The 23,265-nt window shown below is 35.8% G+C and overlaps 1 protein-coding gene across 1 annotated transcript in view; it reads left to right on the plus strand.

Annotated features, from left to right (window-relative positions):
- The window catches only part of WDR70 (WD repeat domain 70), a 186,890-nt gene that overhangs the window by 17,708 nt on the left and 145,917 nt on the right, over positions 1–23,265 (plus strand). Inside the window, exons 6-7 of the mRNA XM_004678100.2 lie at positions 17,516–17,575; positions 20,636–20,769. Of these exons, the coding sequence (XP_004678157.1) occupies positions 17,516–17,575; positions 20,636–20,769 (194 nt within the window). The remainder of the gene's footprint in view (positions 1–17,515; positions 17,576–20,635; positions 20,770–23,265) is intronic.

Below are 23,265 nucleotides of genomic sequence, written 5' to 3' on the forward strand. Positions count from 1 at the left end.
GGAGAGGTCTGCCATGCCATGTGGTCACCTCCGGGGCAGGCGGGAATCGAACTCATGCGGAAGCGGCTTTAGATTCTCAGTGCTGTGCTTTAACCCACTGTGCCACCAGGGAGGCTGCTAGCAATATTTTTATATTGGGATGTATCAGAATTGTCCCAACCACTTGTCAAGACTTGAGTATTCTCTAGGTGCCCTGATTTCCTCCTTTTCCTTTTACTGTTATACTCATCACCATCAACCCTGTTTACTTTTACTTTTATACTGTCAGTCTTTTCTTTCCTGCTCACTTTTAACTCTAAAGTTGCAACATACTGAAATCTTCCTTTAACTCAGTTTTCTAAGTTACTGTCCAATTTTTTTCTCTAAATTTCTTGAAAGCAGTAACTATATTTGCTACCTCTGTTACTACATGTTTCCTCCTTAAATCTTTACCTGTTTCTTGCTTATTAACCTTTTACTGAAACAAACTTTTTCACAGAGAACTCCACTCACAAAACCTAGATATCTGAATCCAAAAGCCCTTTTTCACACCTCATTCTCTACCACAGTAATATTGGAGTTCGTCCACGCTCCTTCCTTGAAACTCTCCTTTTTCCATTTCTCTGTTTTATTGATTTGCTGCTTGTCTCTTTGACTTCCACAGATATTTATTGAGCACTGATGTATCAGGTACTTCCCAGATGTTGGGCATACAATATTGAACAAAGCAAACAAATCCCTGCTCTGATGGTGCTTCTATTTCTGCTACTCTCTTTTGCATTCTCCCAACCGTAAGCATTCATGAACACCTGTCCTTCTCCACCTTGACATTTCTTACTTGGTCTGGGTGGAGTTTCTTATTCTTCTTGTTCTCGTGACTTCTGGTCACCCAGAGCAATTGGAGGCATTGCTCCATCTCATTCAAATTGAATTGATTCTGTTTTCTAACCATTCCTGAAATATGTCTATATTTAAGCTCCAATAGTATTGAAAACTCTTAACACCGAGGATCAAACTCAGGCTTTTATTTTCTCTTACTTAAACTTCTGCTATAGCCTTGTTGCTTGTCTCTTTTGCCTCCAGGATCTTCTATTTCAATCCTGTTTCCTCCCTGATGCAAGACTGAACTATTTGTGGCATGATTCACATTGCAAATAGTAGTACTCATTCCCTAAATGAGGGAAAATAAACCATCCCAGCATGCAAGACTCCATCTGGGGATTCCTGAACGCAGTTTGATTATTTTTTTACTCAGAAACTTGCAAAGCATTGTGACTTTTTTTACAGAGACATTCTATTTAGTTGGAAAACAGCCAAATTCACATACTTGAGTAATTCAGTATTTCAGCAAGTATTACAGAAATTAATGGAAAAATATTTTTTAAAAGTTTTAGCCCAGCAATTCTTAACCAAAATATAAGGGTTATCTTTGATACAATTAAATCCTGTATTCTCAAGCTCTGACCTCCAGGTGGTGATTCAAGAGGACTGGGTAGACTCAGTCCTCCACCTTAAAACCTGTGGTCATTGCTGTTACCGGTCTCCACAGGTAGTTCTTCCCAATGTGCCTGATGTACCTCTTCCCAGTCTGCTGTGACTGCTCACTTATATAGTCAGAGTTGGGGTCATCACTCATTGAATTGGGGACTGTCATAGATCTGTATCATACCTCAGAGACGCTTAAGGACAAGGGAGCTAGCATACAAAATAATGTCTCCTGAAAAGAAGAACATGGAGCTAGCTGCTCCCTTGTCTGTGCTAGTGAAGCCACTTCAAAGTCTTAGGCTTACAGAAGAATAGTCTTTTTCCTAAAAGAATTAGATTTGTTTTATGAGAACTATTTCTTCCCTACTGTGTGAAGATTCGTGTTGTTAGATTTGTTAGTGTGTAGTTGCTTCAGAAGGTGACAGGGAAGGAATGGTGGGTAAGCTCCTACCCTTTGAACCTCATGTATTTTTATGTCAATATTGACCATAATCATTGTGTCTGTAAAGGACAGTGAACAGGTAAGATATTCTAGGAGTTGAGCCAGTAGCTCTGACAGTTTTTGAATATCAACTAGATCATGTGTATACATATCTATGGACACATACTTCTTGATTTCACTTTGTATGTTGTGAACCAAAAACAAAGATTGTGAATATTATTGCCTAATCTTTATTTGAACTTTTAGGATTTGGTTATTCTCTTAGTATTCACTTGAATTCATTTTGTGTCTGTTTTGTCTTGCTATTTAGTTACACTACTGTTTTTATGAATGAGCTACAATTGTTTTAGTTCATTCTATTTAGAAAAGAATCTATGAAACTAACCTTGGGTAAGATTATAGTCAAGTTCAGTTATCTGTGAAGTTCAGTCATACAAAGAATCATTGAAAGAATCAGTTTCTATACCTCCAATTCCCTTATGAATAATGATTTTTCTTGTTTGTTTATAAAAGTATTTCTAGTTAGAGATCTTAACAGAGAAGGTGCATTTTTAAAGTTCATTTAGGTGATTGTATCTCTTAAGTAAAATAAATTTTAACTAAACGAAATAGGCCATTCCCCTCATGGTTACCATATTTTAAATAAGAAGTTTTACTTCTGCTTATTCTCCTTTGTTATTTTCTACAACTGACGTGCATGTTATTCTCCATTTAACTCTGGCTCAATAATTCAGAATATTTTGTCTCAGGACATGCCTAACCTTTTATTAGAATACACTAACATATAGAAGACCCAACTTCTAAATTTGTCAGACCTCACCAATTCCTTTTTCCCCAGTAATTCTCCTGACAAGCAAGTTTGCTAGTTTGTGTGTGTACTGAGCAAAACACTAATACTTCCTTTCGATTACTTCAGTTTCTGCTTGTTAAAATTCTGCTCAGCCTTTAAGTACCACTTCAAATACGATTTCCTCCAAGCAACTTTTCCAGATACCAGTTGGAGGTGCTACTTTCCAGAATTGATTTCTAACTTCTGAGGCACACTTAAACTGTTTTCCTTGTTAAATCATTAGTTATGTGCTTGTCTTTACTCCTCTGGTCTTCCCTTTGCAATCAAATATTATGATCTTAAATGTAGTGATTTGTGTGTAAAAGTTTTAGTAACTTTAAAAACCTTTTATGACCTTTCATTTGTTACCTACATAGTACATTTTGTCAAGTGGGATTGGATGTATTTGATATTTATAATTGAAAAGTTCATTCAGCAACATTTGAGGATGTTCTCTTTGTGACATATTTATCCCTAATTACTATGTGGAAAGTGGAAGTAGGGATAGAGGAGTGAAGAGACCAAATGAGAATGTAGAAATATAGACTCCTGTTTCTGTAACAGCCCTTATATGTCACATGTCCGAAGTGTAATATGTCCTAAGCCTAGTAGTTTAATAATGGTAAGAACTGTCCCATGGTTAAATGAGATTCATTAATTTATTTGTGTCCATCATAACTGCTTATGACATGACAAATTAGAAAATAAAAAAGTTGTAGTTTTCTTTTTTTCAGTCTAAGAAAACAAAGGTATGAATGTTTCTGTTGAGGTATAATTTATATAGAATAATGTTACAAAGATTTAAAGGGTTCTATTTGAGGAGTTTTGACAATTGTAAATATATTCTTTGTATAGCCAATGTCCATAACAAGGCAAAGGCCATTTCCATCACCCAAATAGTCCGTTCTACTAACAATACTACTTTTTTTAAAAAAAAGATTTATTTATTTATGCATATAAGAACTGGGGTACAGGCCAGAGGGTGCGGGGGGTGAGGACTCACCGGTGAGAAAATGGGGAGCAGAATGAACAGATTGACTGAAATACACCGCTGAGGGGAGCAGCAGGTGGACAGGAGTGGTCTGCCATGTCTTGTGGGTCACTTCCTGGATGGGGCTCAAACTCGTACTGCAGTGGCTGTGTATAGCTACAAAGTGCTGCGCTTTAACCCATTGCACTACCAGGGAGGACCCTAGTCACAAAACTTCCTAACATGAATTTTTGATGCCATTAGTTTTGATACCACTAGTTGGAAGGAAAATTGCCAGAGAACATAGTAGTAGATGCATTAAGAACTTAAAAAAAAAAACAACTAAAAGAAGTGTGCCACCTGATCCTGATTGTTTTTTTTTAAAATAGCGTTTTACTGCTGGTGTTGGTTAGTAGCAGGTCTAGTATGATTACTAATGCCACTGTATTGAACTGTATATAATTTCTTTTGATGACAAATTTGCTTTTTATTCATTATTTAATTTTACTTATCTGCGGTGGTAATAAAATTGTTCTTTCAAATAAAATGCAGATGTTATAGAAACCACTAGTGAACTTCATCAAACTTCACTGTTAAGTAATTAGAAGTATTTGGTGAATATGTTAAGCTTTATAGTTACTATTTTTCTTGGAACTTAATACATGAACAAACATTCAAGTGTGTTGGGTCAGAGAAAAGTGGGGAAAATCAGTTTTAAACTACATCTGTTTCTGGCCCATGATTCCTTTTTTTGTAATGTAGATTTTGAGGTTATTGAGGACTTTGATTGTCCTTGCTATCCTGTTTCCTTTTACTATAGAAAACTGAAAGTTGCATTTTATGACTGTAACTAAAGGCTAAATGTAACAGTGACTTTTTAGTTGTGAGCACCTGTTTTCATGAACTTTCTCTGACTCCCTGGTTGGCACGTTTTGTGATGTGGAGTCCAAGTTTAGGCCACCACTGTGCTTCTCTGACTTGTGGTTTGAGACTTCTCATCCCCTTGGCCTTGCTCATTGCCAACCACCTGTATCAGTCAGTCTCTTTCAGCCTCATGCACAGGGAAAGGTTGAACTGAAAAGGGAAAAATAAGCTCTTTTACTTGATAGCAGAATGAGATGATCTGTGTAAACACGTAAGGATTGTCATACACTAATCACTCAACCCTGCTGGGTTTTATCATTGTTTTCATCATCATTTCCAACATTTGATTAATGACTAATTTTAATTTAACTGCTGCTGACTGGAATGAAATTTTTGAAAAGCAATAGTAAAGCTTTATGACTTTGATGATTTTTAACTAAAGAGGAAAATTACTGTTCTTTGAAACAGAGCAATTTAATTACACCTGCAAGATTCTGTCAGCAGAGGATGCTAGAAGCTCTATTCCAAAATCCGGTGATAGCGTTCTTACGTTCACACAACTAATGTGTAATGGTCTTTATTCTTTCATATGGACACTAGGGGGCAGTAGAGGCATTTTGGCTTTTGGCAAGAATCCATTTTTTCCAAGTCTCCTATCTATAGTGAACGGAAAAAACTATATACAATATTTTCTTTTTTAAAATTAATTAATTAATTAACTTTAAAAGATTTATTTATTTATTCATGCAGAACTGGGGTACAGGCCGGAGATGCGGAAAGTGAGAGGATTCACCAGGGACAGAATGGGGGAGCAGAACAGGCAGATAGACCAAATACACTGCTGAGGGGAGCAGCGGGCGGGTCAGGAGAGGTCTGCCTCGCCATGTGGATCTCCTCCGGGGCAGGCGGGGATCGAACTCATGCAGAAGTGGCTTAAGCTTCTCAGTGGGAGGGCCCTATATACAATATTTTCTACAAATTAGAATGACAGAGGTTTAGGTTTGAGACTAATTCTGGATAATTACTTTTTTTGAAGAATAATGCATAATTTAACAACTATTCTTGTGATTTGATACTATTAAAACAAATGTATTGATGTAAAAAAAAATTCAACGTAAGTAACAGATACCTGAATTGTATAAGACTAAAATGGCAGGAATTTTAAGGATAGCCTCTTTACAATTTAATATTTAAGAATATAGGGTTTGTTTCTTTACCAATGTAATCAAAATTTTAGAAGTACTTATTAGTTCTTATTTCTTTTCTATTTCCTTTTTCACTTTCCTGTCATAAATTCTCCAATTTCTTCCTGTCACTTTGTTAAGAAATGGCAGGTTTCTTTCCTTGACCTCTTAAGACCCTGCACACTTGGACTCTGCAAATAAAGTCTGACTTCATCACCTTCCACTCTATGTTGCTCACTTTCTTCTGCTCATATTTGACCTTTTTACTTTTCTTTGAAAACTCTGCTTATTCCCTCATAAAGTTTTACTATTCACTCTTTTCTGTGTGGAAATAACACTCAGTTTTACTTTCCTCATTTCAGATTTGAATTGTTTATATATTTTGGATATCACCAATTATTAACATATACTTTGCAAATATCATCTATAAGCTACCTTTTCTTTTGAATGACAGTTTCTTTTGCTGGACAGTTTGACATAGTCCCATTTTTTAAAATATTATTTTTGTTTCTTTTGCTCTTGAAGACACATTGACAAGGCTGCCACTTAAGCCAGGGTAAGAGCTTATCATCTGTGTTTTTGCCTATGTGTTTCATGGTTTCAGGTTTTACAGTTAAGTCTTTATTTTGAATTGCTTTTAACATATGGTGTAAAATAATGGTCTGTTTCACTTTTTTACTTGTGGCTGCCAAATTTTCCAAGCATCATTTGTTGAAGAGACTTTCCTTTCTTCATTGTATGCTCTTGGCTCCTTTTCATAGTTACCCAAATATGTGTGTTTTATTTCTGGACTTTTGATTCTGTTCCATCAGTCTGTGTGTCTGTCCCCCCCCCCCTTCCCCAGTAGTCTGCTGTTTTTGCTTACTATACCTTTGTAATGTAGTCTGAAGTGAGGAAATGTGATACTTCCATTTTTGTTATTTTTTTCACCTCAGGATTGTTGTGGCTATTCAAGGTCTTTTGTGGCTCCATACACATTTTAGGGTTTTTTCCTTTGTGTTCTTATTCTGTGAATAATGCTATTGGGATCTTTATAGGATTGCTTTGAATCTGTATTTTGTCTTAGGCAAAATGGCAATTTGGCAATATTGATTCTTCTGATCAAGAAACATGAATATCTTTCTATTTCCTTTTGTCTTTTCAGTTTCTTTCAATCGCTTCTGACAGTTTTAAGTGTACAGGTCTTAGATTCAATTCCTTGTTTTAAATTTATTTCTGTGTATTTAATTATTTTTGTTCAGATTGTAGATGTTATTATTTTCATTATTTCTCTTTCTGCTACTTCATTGTTAGTGTATAGAAATGCAAGAGTGTATATATTTTTGTAGCCTGCAGCTTTACTGTGTTCACTTACTGTTTCTACCATTTTTTTTTGTGATACATATGTTATGATGTGATATATATGTATATACTCTTAAATATTGAAATGGTTGGCATAGAAGCAGACACAACCATTTTTCAGTTAGTAGTTATAAAAACAATATATTGGAAGTGAAAGTTTCCCTGTTCTTCCATCCATTCTGTTTATATTAGTAAAAGTGGAAGATTTGCATGTGTTGGCTTCAAAAATGATTGCTCAATGCTTTAATCCTTTAATTCAAAAAAGGAAATTTTACAAAGTCATGAATATTTACCGAAATCAAAATAACTTTTCTTTTTACCAGGTTACCATGATTCTAAAATTTGCATTTGAATAAATCTTGTAAGTGCTAACTTGATAGGTTAGCATATAAGTATATATTAAAGTTGCACCAACAGACCTTGCTTTTGAAATTCTTCTATAGACCTTGACCTTTTTTGGAAAGATATTTTTTTCACACTGCTGAATGTTGTAAAGTGCAGCTAATTGTGAATTTGAAATTAGACCAAGACCACCAAGTTGATTTACAGAGCCTACCAGGCAGCTGTTGGGTGATAATTTTGCCATTTTACTGTGGATTTGAGTCGGAATGGGGGTGTCCTTACCTGTCTTCTGAGATCTTACAGACTAGTGGGAAGATGGCAAGTTAACAGCCTACTTCTGTTCTTCAACAAGACATACCCAAAAGCAATTAAGACTACTTGCTGTTGTAGTGGTGGCTATAGACATTATGGGAAGTATGATGAAATGTTTATAACTTGTTCCATATTTGGGGGGATGAATAACAGTGTGTAAAGTTGCTGGAGCTAGAATTGAAGAATGAATCCAAGAGTATCTACATAGTTTGACTTTCGAGATGTTTCTTACTTTCAGTGTCCCTTTGTCAATTGTGAAACATATACAGATGCTTCTGACTGAGACAGTTTGACTTACACTTGTGGCATTCAATAGAAAACTGTGCTGCAGATTTTGATTTTTAATCTTTTGGTGGGCTAGTGATATGTGCGGTACAAACCTCTCTGCTGATGTTGGCCAGCAAAGGAGCTGTGGCTCCCAGTCAGCCATGTGATCATGATGCTTTGTAGAGGGTTTTGTTTTTTCCCAAATTATTGATTTGCCACCAGTTTACACATCTGTATAACTTGGAGAGTAAAACTTCATATCTCCACATGTGTACACGCTTCCTCACTCTACCCTCCACCACTTTCCAGTGCCACAGCCCTCTCACCTTCCCATCCCTCTCTTCTTTCACCCCCATTGCCCCCCATCCCTTTTAGGAGCCAGGATACGATTCATTTTTCAAGTCTAAGGATTATCCTAGTTGTTTTACCAGTTTGTTTTCTTCGGTTATTTCTTTAGTTATTGTGCAAATCAGGAGACCATCTGGTAACTGTCTTTTGTCTTCTGACTTATTTTACTTGGCATGATCAGTTCAAGATGCATCTATTTTGTCCTAAAGGCATTATCTATTTTATCCTAAAAGGCATTAATTTTATATTTGTGCAGTTGCTCAGCAGCAATCCAATGAGTGTGTGTGTGTGTGTGTGTGTGTGTGTAGCTACAATTTTTTTTAATCCAGTCATCTGCCAATGGACAAGTAATTTGGTTTCATGACTTGATTGTTGTAAATAATGCTGCTATTAATATAGGAGTACATAAGTGTTTTCTAGTAATGTTACTCTATTTTTGTTTTTATTTTGGTAGATACTTAGCTAGGTCATATGGCATTTGATTTTTTTTTTTGAGGCATCTATATACTGTTTTCCATAAAGGCTGCATTATATTACTTTCCCACCAACAGTGAATGAGGATTACTTTATCTCCAGTTCTTCACCCAAATTCCAGTCTTTGGTGAGGTGACATCCCATTGTAGTTTTGATTTGCATTTTCCTTATAAGTGATGCTGAACATTTTTGTCCTGTTCCTTATGGCATCTGAATGTTGTCTTTGGAGAAGTGTGTATAAACTGTTTTTCACTTTTAGTTCAGTAAATACATGAGATACTATAGCTTTGTGTTGGGTGATTTTACCCCAGTAGAGGCTAAGGAAGGTGTTGGGACATGTTTAAGGTAGACTAGGCTAGGCTATCAATGCATTTTTGATATGATATTTTCATCTACAATGTGTTTGGCAGTATTAAACTCCATGGTAACTCAGAGAAGATTTGGATGTACTTCTGCATGTATGGAAAGTCATATTAAGTCAGATAAAACACCTACTCTGCAGTGTTAGGTTTTTAAAACAGATGTAGCAGAGGAGAAGGGTAATAATATAATTCTCAATACCAGGTAAATATAATAAAATTTTGTTATTCCCTTTGAATTAGTGTTCTTGTATTATTTTGGTAGATACCTAGGAGTGGAATTGCCTGGTTGTATGGTGGATCCATTTTTAATCTTTTGAGAAAACTGCATATTGTTCTTTATAGGGCCGGGACTAGCCTACATCCTCACCAACAGTGTAGGAGTGTTTCATTTTTTTCCGCACATCCTCACAAGTACTTGCTTCTGGTCTCTTTGATAGGGCTACTCTCACAGATATTAGATGGTATCTCACTGTGGTATTGATTTTCATTTCCTGATGATAAGTGATGATGAGCACTTTTTTTCATGTGCCTATTCACCATTTGTATGTCTTCTTTGGTGAAGTGTTTGTTCTGCCCATTTTTTTTAATCTTCTTTTTAAATTTTTATGATTATTATTATTATTTTTAAATTTATTTATTCATACAGAACTGGGGTACAGGCCAGAGATGCGGAGGGTGAGAGGATTCACCAGAGACAGAGTGGGGAACAGAACAGGCAGATCAACAAAGTACACTGCTGAGGGGAGCAGCGGGTGGGTCAGGAGAGGTCTGCCACGCCATGTGGTCACCTCTGGGGCAGGCAGGGATCGAACTCATGTGGAAGTGGCTTAAACTTCTTAGTTCTGTGCTCCAACCCGTTGTGCCACCAGGGAGGGCGTGTTCTGCCCATTTTTAAATTAAGTTATTTATTTTCCTTTTGTTGAGCAGTATGGAAAAAAATATATATTAACATACAGTGGTGGTCTGAGATACATACATATATATATATTGTGAAATGATTGTCATAATCAATTAACACATATATCACCTCATACATAGTTATTTGTTGGAGTAGTTGACAGAGCACTTAATCTCTACTTAGCAAAGTTAAGTTGCACAGTATATAGAGTAACTAAAAAAAACTTGCAGTATTGGACATCCCTGGTGGCACAAGGGGTTAAGTCTTAGCATCTCAACACTATGAAGATATCTACAACCACTGCAACATGAGTTCAAACCACGCCATGGGGTGACCCACATGGCTCAGCAGACTTCTGTCTTGCTGTCTTACCCACTGCCTCCCCTCAGCAGTGTATTTCAGTCAATCTGCCTGTTCTTCTCCCACTCTCTCTGGTGAATTCTCTCACCCCCGCACCTCTGGCCTATACCCTACCTCATGTGTGCATAATAAATAAAATAAATCTTAGAAAAAAAAAATAAACTTACAGTATCATTAATTTGTACTCACCATGCTATCTATTATACCTGGAACTTATTTATCTTAGCACTGAAAATTTATCCCCCTGACAGGAATTTCTTTAAAACACTAACTTTTAAAATTTAAATTGAAACAATAGTTTTTATCCAAATGCTGTAGAGAATTCCTAAGACAAAAATATGTGAATGGGACTTTTTGGTGACACTGGAGAATGTTTACAGTTTAAAATGTGAGTAAATTTAAGGTTAGTTATGTCACCGTAGAATGTCATAAATAATCCAAAATTTGAAAAAGATGAGGTTCCACACAGTTCAATAACTTAGTGATGGTTACAAGTGGAGTTGATTACATAGACTTTGAGAACAAGTAAGAATAAGATGGGATAGTCATAAAATTTTAAGGTGTTAGGAAATAAGACATTACTCATGGTAGCTTTTGAAAATAAATTTGTCATTTAGTATAAATTCTGTTATTAGCTAACATTGTCACATGATAAACATGGATAATTTCGTCTATACTTTTGACAGTGTCATAGTTTTTAAAAATATTGTAATTTCTAACAAAATATAAGAATGTGTGAGTTTCTCATCTCACACAAATATGAAATGTTATTTAACTATGTACTCTTAAGTCATGTTACTGAGAACTGTTCTTCAAGGTTGCAGATTGTGTGGGACACAAATGGCTTGAAGGTAATTTAGAGATGGTTTGGGAATACTACTAATTGAAGAATTGGAACCAGCTGTGAGAATTATATAGGAAATTGTCTTTCCTTCCTGTAATATTTTAGACACATAACTTTACATTTTTGGTAGATTTTAAAAATTTGATAAATGATTTATCTTGAAGTTTACCTAAGGTTTATTAGATCATTGAGAAGTATTCATCTTTGATATCATGTATCTTTTAATTGTTTTTGTTTGCTTGCTTGCTTATGTGGACTATAACTTAACTTTTCTTTCAGTTTTGGTTATTTGTATATATAAAACATAAAACTTACAATCATAGCCATTTTAAAAAGGTTGTGTTACATTGTTGTATAACCAATCTCTTCAATGTCTTCACTTTGCAAAACTAATTCTGTGTTCATTAAAACAATTTCCCATAGCTCCTGACCTTGGCAAGTACTGTTCAGCTTTCCATTTCTAAGAATGTGACTTACAGATGTAGTGGAATCATACATTATTTATCTTTCTGTGACCAGAATAATGTTCTCTAGGTTCATTCAGGTTTTGTTTTTTTTTTAAAGATTTTTTATTTATGCATACAGAACTGGGGTACAGGCCAGAGGTGCAGGAGCAGTGAAAGGACTCACCAGAGACGGAGTAGGGAGCAGAACAGGCAGATCGATGAAGTACACTGCTGAGGGGAACAGCAGGGCTGTTCAGGAGAGGTCTGCCCACCATGTGGATCACCCCTGGGGCGGGGATCGAACTTCAGGCTTTAGCAACTTAATGCTGTGCTTTAACCAGCTGCGCCACCACGGAGGGCCCTGAATTTCCTTTCTTTTTAAGACAGTAATACTTCAGTATGTGTGTAAACCACATTTTGTTTATGCATTCACCCATTGTGGACTCTTTTGACTGTGGATAACTTTGACTGTGGCAGATAGAACTGCTATGCACCTGCATGTACAACCATCTCTTGAGACCCTGCTTTCATTTCTTTGGGTATTTGCCCAGTAGGGAATTGCTGACATGTAAGGTAGTTTTACTTTTAATTTTTTAGGGACCATCATTCTGTTTTCCATATCAGTTGTACCATTTCTCTCCAGTGAGAAATATTTATTTTCTTTTTCTTTTATGGCAAATAAAAGGATATATATATTTTCTTTTTCTTTTGTGATGAATAGCTATCCTGGAGGGTGTGAGGTTGTATTAAGTTTTTTTCCCCCCTACATCACTGTAGTCTCCATAGTTCTCCCACTGCCATATTACCTATGGTCTATCATCATGTTCCTTTCTGTTCATTCATGCCCCGTTTTGCCCCTGCCTTTGCTGTATGCTTCAGTTCTATGGTTGGCTTACTAGTTTTGACTTTTCCTTGACCTTTTGTTTGGCTTCTATATCTCCCACATATAAATGAGATCACCTGGGATTTATCTTTTCCTTCTGAATAATTTCAACTAGCATAATCCCCTCAAGCTCCATACTTGTTGCCACAAATGGCATGAGTTTATCTTTTTTGATCGCTGAGTTGTAGTCCATTGTATAAATATACCACCACTTTTTAAGCCATCCATCTATTTTGGGGCATTTGGGTTGTTTTCATATCTTCACTATTGTAAATAGTGCTGCAATAAACACAGGAGTGGGGTTTCCTTTTGGATTAATGTTTTTGTGTCCTTTGAGTGAGTTTTTATGTGCTTATTGCCAGTTTTTGAATCAGGTTTTTTATTTTATGTTGACTTGCAGTTTTCTAAAAAATGTATATCCTAAATATTAACAGTTTATCACATGTATGATTTGCAATTATTTTCCCCTATACCGTACATATCCTTTTCACTGTGATCAGTATTCTTTGATTCATAGAATATCCTGGAGACTTTTTAAAAATTTAAAGTCTGTTATTACATGGTTCATAGCTTAAATTTCAGATATTTAACTCTGGGTTAGTTTTTATTTTTTAGATATATGTATGTACACATAGCACATACACCCTTTTCCTTTTTTTCTTCCCAGGAATTCATTCTAGTCAGACAAAAATATCTACATCTCAGAAGTGTTGAAATTCATCTTATTTTCTCACAGATGCCCTCTGGGGACTTCTATTTTTTCAAAGACATCTTTTTTATGATACCATTTCTAGTCATCATCCATTTCCCTGAGCAGAAAGGAATTGAGCACTGATCCCTCTATGTTCTTCTGCCACAACATCTGAGATGTTTTCAAAATGACTGTTTGTTTCCCTGTCTGCTTTATTGAACTGACAGTTCCTATGAGCAGAGTGTTTGTTATTGGTCTCTTTTACCTTTAATCCAACTGTAGTTTCTGTTATGTGGTGTGTAGATTAAATGTTCAGTAGATGTTAAATGAATGTGCTTTTACTGAATACATGAATAAATGCATTTAATGGTTAGCCAATCTTACTGGATCTCCATTTACTCTAGAAAAGAATGTAATTCTTGTCTATGGTACTATCCAGGCAGCTATTTCCAAAATGGTTTTTGGGAGCAAGCTCCTGTTTGACGATCCTCATTCCCTCTGGCTTCCAGCCATTCTGTGGTATATCTTTATTACTGGTTAGATTTTTTAATGTAGCTTACTGTACCATACAGATACAACTTTTAAAACATATAGCAACTCTACTCCAGAAAGGTTATTTCTTATCTGCAAATATTTTGAAAACACAGAAAGGACTTATATCAGATGGAATTGCACAGGTTACTCCAGATAAGCTTGCTCTTGGTATTACTGGGGGTAAGCCAGAGAGCCTGGGAAATAATCCTTTGGTTGGTGTTTAAGACCAAACAAAAACAAAAACTGGTATCTCTTCCACTCTTCCATTAAGACTGTAGCTCTTGTTTTGAATTGTGGTAATAAATGACTTCATTGAAGGCTTGTAGTTTATGATGTCCCCTGGCAGGAAAATCTTGAAAATATTTTACTGTTATAGCAGATTTCACACTAAGCCATATTTCAAAAAGTCATTAGTAAATGTTCTGGAAAAAGAACAGTCAACTTCCAGTGATATGTTACCAAAAGATGGATTGCTACTATTTTAGATGATTTAGTTGTGCCAATTATATAGATTTTTTATGAGTTATGTACTACATGATTTCCAGTAAAACTTTGATTTTAAATGTAAACAGCATTTATTTAAACATTTAATTCACTCCTAATGTAAATACTAACTTGATCTGTGTTTTTGTACATTTTTTTCTTTAAATGTTAGATGTCTATATATAGGCACATTCTGCATTGAGTTCAATGAAGTAATTTTCATCCCTCCTTTTGGTGACAGTGTTTCTGTTTCTTGAGTGATATAAAAGTAATTAATTATAAAATGAGACACAGACTATAATAGAGTCTTTTCTAAGTGAAACATTTGAACTGTGTCTCCTGGTTCTTACAAGAGCTTAGAATTTACTTTGCTTACAAATATTGTCAATTGCAAAGAGAGCAGTAGTTTACATAACTACATATAGGGGTAGTCCAGAGTTTGTTCGAGTTTTAAATAATTTTGGAATTTGTGTTGAAATATTGGCATCTCTGAAATAGTTATACACAGTTCTTCCCCAGGCACAGTGAACCATATTTTAACTGTCTTTGTCTTGAAGTAAACTGCAAATACTCCAGCAGTTTGTCAGGTTACTGTCATGTAGCGGCCCTATTTAGTGCATTCTTGGTTTTGAATCTCCTTCCTCATTGATTTGTGATGGTAATGGACTGCAGTAACCTCTCAGATATAAATAACCTAAAGCAAAAATGACTTTATTTCTCTATACTTTAGCATGTTAAATCTGCGCTTACTGTGGGGCATTTGGTTTTTAGAGCTTTTTAAAAATCTTCATGTGTCCCTGATCTCACTCACCAGGCTGACCTGAATGGTAGTATTCACTCTTTTTTAGACAGTCATTGATGGTTAAAGGTAAATAAAAAACTGCAATCTGATAGTGATTTCTAAGGTAGACATTTGGCAATTCATTCCCAAACCTTTTTTTCCCATACCCTTTTTTTTTTTTTTTACAGATTTATTTTATTTGTACATACAGAACTGGGGTACAGGCCAGAGGCTCAGGGGTGGCAAGAAGGAGCAGTGAAAGGACTCACCAGAGACGGAGTAGGGAGCAGAACAGGCAGATCGACGAAGTACACTGCTGAGGGGAGCTGCGGGCGGGTCAGGAGAGGTCTGCCACGCCATGTGGTCACCTCCGGGGCAGGCGGGAATCGAACTCATGCGGAAGTGGCTTTAGCTTTTCAGTGCAGTGCTTTAACACACTGCACCACCAGGGAGGGCCTATCCCATACCTTTTTATGTCTACCATATCCTACCTGTTTTGTGGACAGAGAATCCACAAGATCCAGAGAATCTTAGAGAAGTCTTTAAGAAGTGTCCAATTTGCAGTTTGGTTGGGGAGAGGTGGGGAGGTAGAGAGATCAAAAATTAGTATGCATTGTGATAAATTTTGAGCTAGAGACTAGAGAAGTTGTCATGGAGTGAATAGAAGTGTCGTTTACCCCAGAGTTTGAAATGCTGGGAAATACTTCTAGGAATAGACCACATCTGAACTAAGTCTGGGAAGATGATTATGAATTTGCCAGGTAAAGAGGAAGAGAAGCCTGAAAATAAGATGACGTAAGAGCTAAGAGATAAGCCTTGGAATAAGTGGTAACTACCAATTACTGAACAGTTGATTTGTGCTAAACTTTATTAGGAGCTTTAAAACCCTTACCTCACAGAAACTTAAAGGACAAGTAGATAATATAATCAGTTTGCAAATGAGGAAACAGAACCATAACTCTACTGAGGTCAGAGCTATATTTAAACCCCTGACTTTTCTGGCTTTTTATCTAGGAATTTTCCTCCCGGGAAAGAATGGTTTCAAGATGGAGGAAATAGTTAAATAATTGTCCTGTTATTGAAAGGTCGCATGTGCAGGATAAATTCTGAAAACTGTCCCTGGGGATTGATAGTGATTTATTTATTCATTCATGGAATACTTACTGAGAGACTCTTGAGTGCCAAGAACTGTGCTACGATTAGGAATAAAGTGACAAATACCAAGGTGTTGAAGATAGAGAAGCATGAAAGAAAATAGACCCTGATCAAAACTATAGCATGAAGAAGTGTGATTGAAAAAGAAGTGTTACAGCTGTCACGTGGGAGAAGTCAATGTGTCTGTTTTTTTTAAAATATTGGAATAATTTAAGGAAAATTGAAGTGGTGATAGATCCCACAAGGATCTTAAAGAACAAGGGGAAGTAGGAACTAAAGTCTGTTAGCTTGCACACTATTTGATTAATCAGCCTGCAGGATGATTCTAACATTTATTTGTAGTGGATAATGGAGACTAGACTAAACATGAAACTTTTTGTTTAACTGATGACTGTGACCTTTATTTCTCAATTTTTCTGTCCATTTTCTACCATAGAATTTATTGTATTGAATTAGAATCATTGACGTCCATATGGCTTTTGGGAGGGGAGATGAGTTGAGACTCTGTCTGATGCCATCTGGGTTGAAATATCACTTTAATAAATACCATTTTGAACAGCAGACAGTATCTTTAAAATTTTAAGGGTTAAATTATCATATGAATCTGCCATGTGCAAATTTTATCATCTATTTTATTTTTTTAAAAGAGTTATTTATGCATTCAGAACTGGGGTACAGGCCAGAAGTGCAGGGGTGGTGAGAGGATTCACCAGGGACAGAGTGGGGTGCAGAGCAGGTAGATTGACGAAGTGCACTGCTGAGGGGAGCAGCAGGCGAGACAGGAGAGGTCTGCCGTGCCACGCGGGTCATCTCCGGTGGGATTGGGATGGAAGTTGCATTGGAGCAGCCAGCTTGCTGGCTTCACCACCAGGGAGGGCTCTGTTGTCTATTTTAATTAAGTAGATACTTTAAGGTGGTATGCCCAAATTCCATTGAATAGAGGATTTTAAATATTTTGTATGCTGAGAGGGCTTCAGGGTTTCATACAGTCTGAAGACTTTCTTAAGTTTATCATTTTAGAAATTTGAGTAATATTATCAATTTTAAATGACCAGTTGTAATCTATCTGGTAAGAGAGGATATAAGATACCCTCATATTTCACTTTCTGTTGATTACAATCTTTTAATTGTTAAAGTCCAATTACACAATTTAAAGTATTTTATTTCCTGTGAATGTGGTATGCAGTTTCCTGCAAATATGTTATGTTACTCATTGATGTCATGGAATTTTCTTTTTTCAGAACCCTGTCCAAAGGATCCCTGACTCTCATGAGATAACTCTAAAGCATGGCACTAAAACAGTAAGTTTAAAAAATTGATTCTTTTTCTTCAGTAACAAAGCTCTCACAGAAAAGTGAACTAATCAGATATATTTCCATAAGGCTAATTACCCAATGAACTTATATCATTATGAAAAATAGAAAGATTACTTTTCTGTCCAATCAAAATAAACATTGCCTTTCATTTAAAATTGGAACACTTATTATTGTCATTGTTATGATTGGCTTTAAAACCTCTTTTTCCTTGATAGAGGAAAATTATAAGTGAAAGAAAGAAATGAAACTCAAATACAGTTTTCTTTTTTATGGTGTGGGAAATTTTCTCACTACCCTTAGCTTTATTTCTATATCAGTAAGAGGATTGTGTTCATTTTTCAGATGAATGTGAGAGGAATTAAACATAAAATAGAAACTGTATTGCTCTAAGATTATATTAATTAGATTTACAAATTATGTTTTTAAGTAACATAAGTGTTATTAAAAGATTAATATGGTTTTTGAGAATTATGAAATAATTTGTCTTATTGTAACCATTTAAAAGTGATAGTTTAATAAATGAAACCTGCTTATGAATGAAAGAATAAAATTATCTTATGTTTCCTTTAAAATGAAGCTACTTTTTTCTAGATTATGATGGAAAATGCATTCCATAATGAGGGAAAAACATTAATCAATAGAAATAGCTCTAGAAATGATAGAATTAGTAATAAGGCTGTTAAAATAGTGACATTCTTCATACTAAGACTTCCTTTTGAAAATGTTGTTTGCATAATATTTATGTTAAAATATGGTGAACTGAACAATACATATTTTAACTGTCTTAGTTTAAATTTTAATTTCTACTATGGTAACTGTTGACACACATTATTCTCATGAACAAATGTTTTCTGGGATCCTTGATAAGATTTTAAGAGTATAAAGAATCTTGAAAACAAAGTATCTGTGAACTGCTGCCTTAAGAAATCATTCCATCGATTTCTCAGTATTTTAGGTACTTTCTGTTAAATCCGATTTTTGATATTTTTATTTTGAAGCTGTGACAGAATTTTGCTAACTTTCATGTTTTTAAGGTAATCAGGTAAGGCATTCAGAGACTGAAAAGTTGGCTAAAAAAAAAATCACAAAGCATTATTTACAAATATTTATCTGTGGGGCTTTCCTTGTTGTGCAAGGGTTAAAAATCTCAGTGCTATCAAATTATTACCAGACATTGCAGTATGAATTGGTTCCCTGGCCAGGGAGCTGATCCACATGGCACAGCAGACTTCTGTCTTGGTTGGCTGCCTCCTTCAGCAGTGTATTTCAGGCAGTCTGTGCTTATTCTATTCCCCACTCTGTCCCTGGTAAATCCTCTCTCCCATGCACCTCTTGTCTATACCCCAGTTCTTGCATGCATAAATAAATAAAAATAAATTTTTAAAGAAATGTTTTTCTGTGTATCAGCATTTTCTCAATAGTATGTATCAAAATAATATCAATAACCATTGGATACTAGGCTTATGTAAAAGTGCTGGTGTATTCTGATGCTTTGGTTTTAAGTTTTGTAGTGGTTAGGACATTCTCATTTCTTACTCTTAATTAAGTTTTTGATAAGAACATATAGGCAGCTCTAATGTGGCACAGTGACAGTTATAGAAACCTGTGCAGATTGACACTATATTTTCCCACAGATCCTTAAAGTTTATCTCATTTCTTTTGGATTAGATCCTCAATCACAAAGCCAGGAAATACACTCTAATGACCTTTCCTGTTCTTTCTAGTTGCAAGGACTGTTACAATATATTATAAATCAACCACTACCTTCAGTTTTTATTTTTTAAATAAAGAGGAGAGAAAAAAATGTTTATGGAACTTTTAAGATAAAATGGAGTTTTTTGGAAATGGTATTTTCTAACCTTTAACCAGATCTTACTTTGTCTTTTTAATAAAAAGAAATCAAGGAATGTTCTTGGTCACCTACACACGGCTTCCTTTGTATTCTATGAGATGATCCAGATCTTTAAATGGGAAATAGACTATTCTTATAAACATTGTAGTGCCCAGGAAAGCTTATCAGTGGAGGAAATTCTTCCTGAGGAATCCATTCCAGCTTCCATGTTTTTTTTAGATTCTGTATTCTTTGGTTCTACATCATGACACACATCTCTTTTCTTTTACTAATACAGTGACATAATGTTCATTTATTTTCCTCCTCAATTAAATAATTCACAGTTGAGGCAGGGCAAACATTTTAGAGGTGCTGCTTTTCCCAGGTTTCCCTTTGAATGCATTATTCCCAGCTATCATCAAATCATTGACCCCCAGGAAGTCGGAAACTACTGTCCCTAAATAAGCCTTTCCTCTTCCCTGGAGAGCACAGTGAGGGCGGTTGCAACTAGTTACTGCCACTTCTGTCAAGACTGAAGACCTACCTTCTACCCTAGTGGAGTTTACACGCTCAAGGGAGGACAAGCATAGAATAAAAGCCACAAATGAATTTCGAATTTCAAATTGCATTGTAGGGGCAGGCGGGAATCGAACTCATGCGGAAGTGGTTTCAGCTTCTTAGTGCAGTGCTTTAACTCGTTGCACCACCGGGGAGGGCCTATAAATTCATTTTTAAAAACGATTAAGGTGGCTATCCTGAGTCATTTAGCCAATGCACAAAATAATAATTTCTATTCTGCCTTACTTTGTTAAATACGTGTTTTAAAGTTCCCATTGCAATTACACATTTGGTAATTTTAATTGTTGTAGTCTTCATTCACTGTTATCTTCAAAGGTTTCCTCAGAATTACTTATTGGAAAAACAAAATTATTTGCAAGATTTTTACTTACATAGTAAGGGCAACTTGATTGATTATATGGTATAGCGATGATTACCCGAGTACATGGTGAGTGGGGGCATAGTTGGCAATTAGATTAAAATAAATTCCCCCCCTTTATTTCAGAGGGAAAATACCCAGAAGAACAGTCAAATATCTATCTCTTCACACTTTTCAGAAGTCACAAAAGTTGACTAGTCTAGAAAGAAAGGGAATGGGGGTTTAGAGTAATAGACATGAGTAAATTTTCTTCAATTTTTTTTTTTTTTTAAACCAGGTTTCTGCTTTGGGTCTGGACCCCTCAGGTGCCCGTTTGGTAACTGGAGGATATGATTATGATGTTAAATTTTGGGATTTTGCTGGAATGGATGCTTCTTTTAAGGCATTTCGGTCCCTTCAGCCTTGTGAATGGTATGTATTGTGTAACTTAATACAGTATCTTCATATTGGAAGACTGAATGCTCTTGTCACTTGAAATGCATCTGTAATGATTTTTGCCAAAATGCAGTAAGTTCCTGTGACTGTGTTTCAATATTCAAATGAAAGTAAAGGGTACCTTAACTACCTTGCCTAGTTTATTTTAAAGCACTCCAGTTAATACTGAATAGTGTAATTATATGTGTGTGTGTGTATCACATATGTTAGGCCAATATCCAGGTGCTATTCAGTGCTGCACTAGGCAGGTAGAGTCAGCTGGAATTACAAAGCATTTTACATGTTGCTAGTTACAAGTTACCCTCTCATTTTGACACTTGACCATATTTGATGTTTTAACATATTGGGTGTAAAATATGAATTTTTATTGGTGAACCTAATGTGTTGCATAGCACATGTTGGATATAGGCTCTCATTGATGAGATTGAAGATAGTCAAGATATGTGGATTAGCTGAAATTATTTAGACTCAAATTTCTCCCTCTGTAGAAACAGGATGTAAGAATTTTGCTTTTACTTATTTATTTTTGGTTAAAAAATACCCCAAAATGTATTTATTTAATTCATTCATACAAGGCTTAACAGAAGACTTAATTAAAGAAATGGAAACAAAATAAAATGACACCAAAGGATATAGAGTCCTGTGCAGAAATAAAAAAAAGAGAGACCATCTAGCAATAAAAAAATAACAATAGAGACAATGAATGCAAAATGAGAGACTGGACAGTACAGTTCAGGATTCTTGGTGCACGACTTGCTTTGAGCAGGCTTCTTGTCTACACTACTTAGTGGCTGTGAGGATTTCCCAGAACCTGACACCTTGTGTGTTCAGAGGGTTCTCCATGTTGGCTCTCCGGCATGCTCCGAAGGGAGTGCAAGACTGTCCTAACGTGATACAGCACGATCCACTTTGTCCTTAATGTATCCAGGGAGATGTTACCCTTGATGCCCTCTTTGGGGTGGTGGTAGGATTTGGGGAGCTTCACTGTGTGCATGTTTTGAGAGTAGTCAGTGGGAAGCTCCAGGGAGAACTTAATATTTCACATCGTCACAAACTGGTGCCGGGTGCTCCATGGATGATTCAGCCCCTTTGAAAACGTTGTGTGGTTCAGGGAAGGCAGAAACTCACTTCTTGCCAGATCTCCAGAGGGTCAACAGCTTCTTTGATAGCCTCTTGTCCACAGGCCCCCAAGCGGTACCCTCACTGGGTTTGGCTTCTTGATAGCTTTACTCTCGTGGGTTGTGGTTTTGGAAGACCATCCAGGTGATGCTTGCAGAGGATGGGACTCTGGAGCATGTGACTGGTGTTGGGCTTATCCTGAACTCTTAAAGGTGTTTTTTTGCTAAACCTTATATCCATGTGTGTGAACTCTGGGTTCTGTCAATAATGTGCAGCAAGCTTCTATTCTTGGACTATTGGGTTTTTGCTTTCAGTGAACCTTTTAGCAAAGTGTTGGTTGGAGCATCCAAAAAGCTAGAGAGCTGGGATTTTCCTTAACTGCAGAAGAACAGTTCATATGAATAGTTTTTGCTTACTTGCAAATAAATGCTTAGTAATGTTTGTATATGGATAAGAATTGGATCTGAGACCTTATAGTTCCCGGGCAGCTTTCTCTAAAGTAATGCTGGTCCCTTTTCTACAAATCATACTAAGTTGTAAATTTTGAAGTTATGACTCTGGTTATCTTTAGTAAAGTTTTTAGAATTTGGCAAATGAACATGGCAGATCTTTGATCACTTGGACAGGCAAAAAAGCTTTAAAAAAAAAAACAAAACTGAGAAACTGAGTGTCTCCAGTGATGACTGTATTTAAAGTAGCCTTCATGATAATAGTAGTATGTTATCTTAAACTAGAATGAATACTTTAAAATATATATTTAAAATAGGTCACAATATCCCCTTTGCCCACATGCTAATCTCTTGCTTCATGTAGACATTATTCTTTCCTACCTTTGCAGCTGTTCAGGACTATTCAGTGCTTTGTTACTCATCAGCTCTGAGTACAAAACATGTCTCTTGAGTCTCTAGCTAGTTCTGTGGTACTGAACTGTGTCGTTAACTGTAGTCTATAATTGAAAATGCAGAGAATCCTAAGAATAAGCACAGAATATTTTTCTTCCATAATTAAATTATTGCAACCTATATATGATAGTGAGCTAGCTAAGGGTAGATGGGAAGAAACAGAATTCTTGACAATCCATATAAAATTAATGTAAACTTTAATGCTGCAAATATTATGTGAATGTTGCTATTTTAAGTCATGAGAACTATTTAACTTTGCCATCATTTCCCCCCAATCTCCAAATAATGTGACTCTGCTTTTCATGCTATTAGTATTTTAAGACTCAGTGTGTATTATTTATTTGTTTATATATTTTTGTAAATCACTTTTTCTTTTTTAAATATGTATTTATTTATGTGTACAAGAGCTGGGGTACAGGCCAGAAGTGAAGGGGGTGAGAGGATTCACCAG

Source organism: Condylura cristata, unplaced genomic scaffold (genome assembly GCF_000260355.1).
Source record: "Condylura cristata isolate star-nosed mole 26May11 unplaced genomic scaffold, ConCri1.0 scaffold00007, whole genome shotgun sequence".
In the NCBI taxonomy this organism is placed as follows: Eukaryota; Metazoa; Chordata; class Mammalia; order Eulipotyphla; family Talpidae; genus Condylura; species Condylura cristata.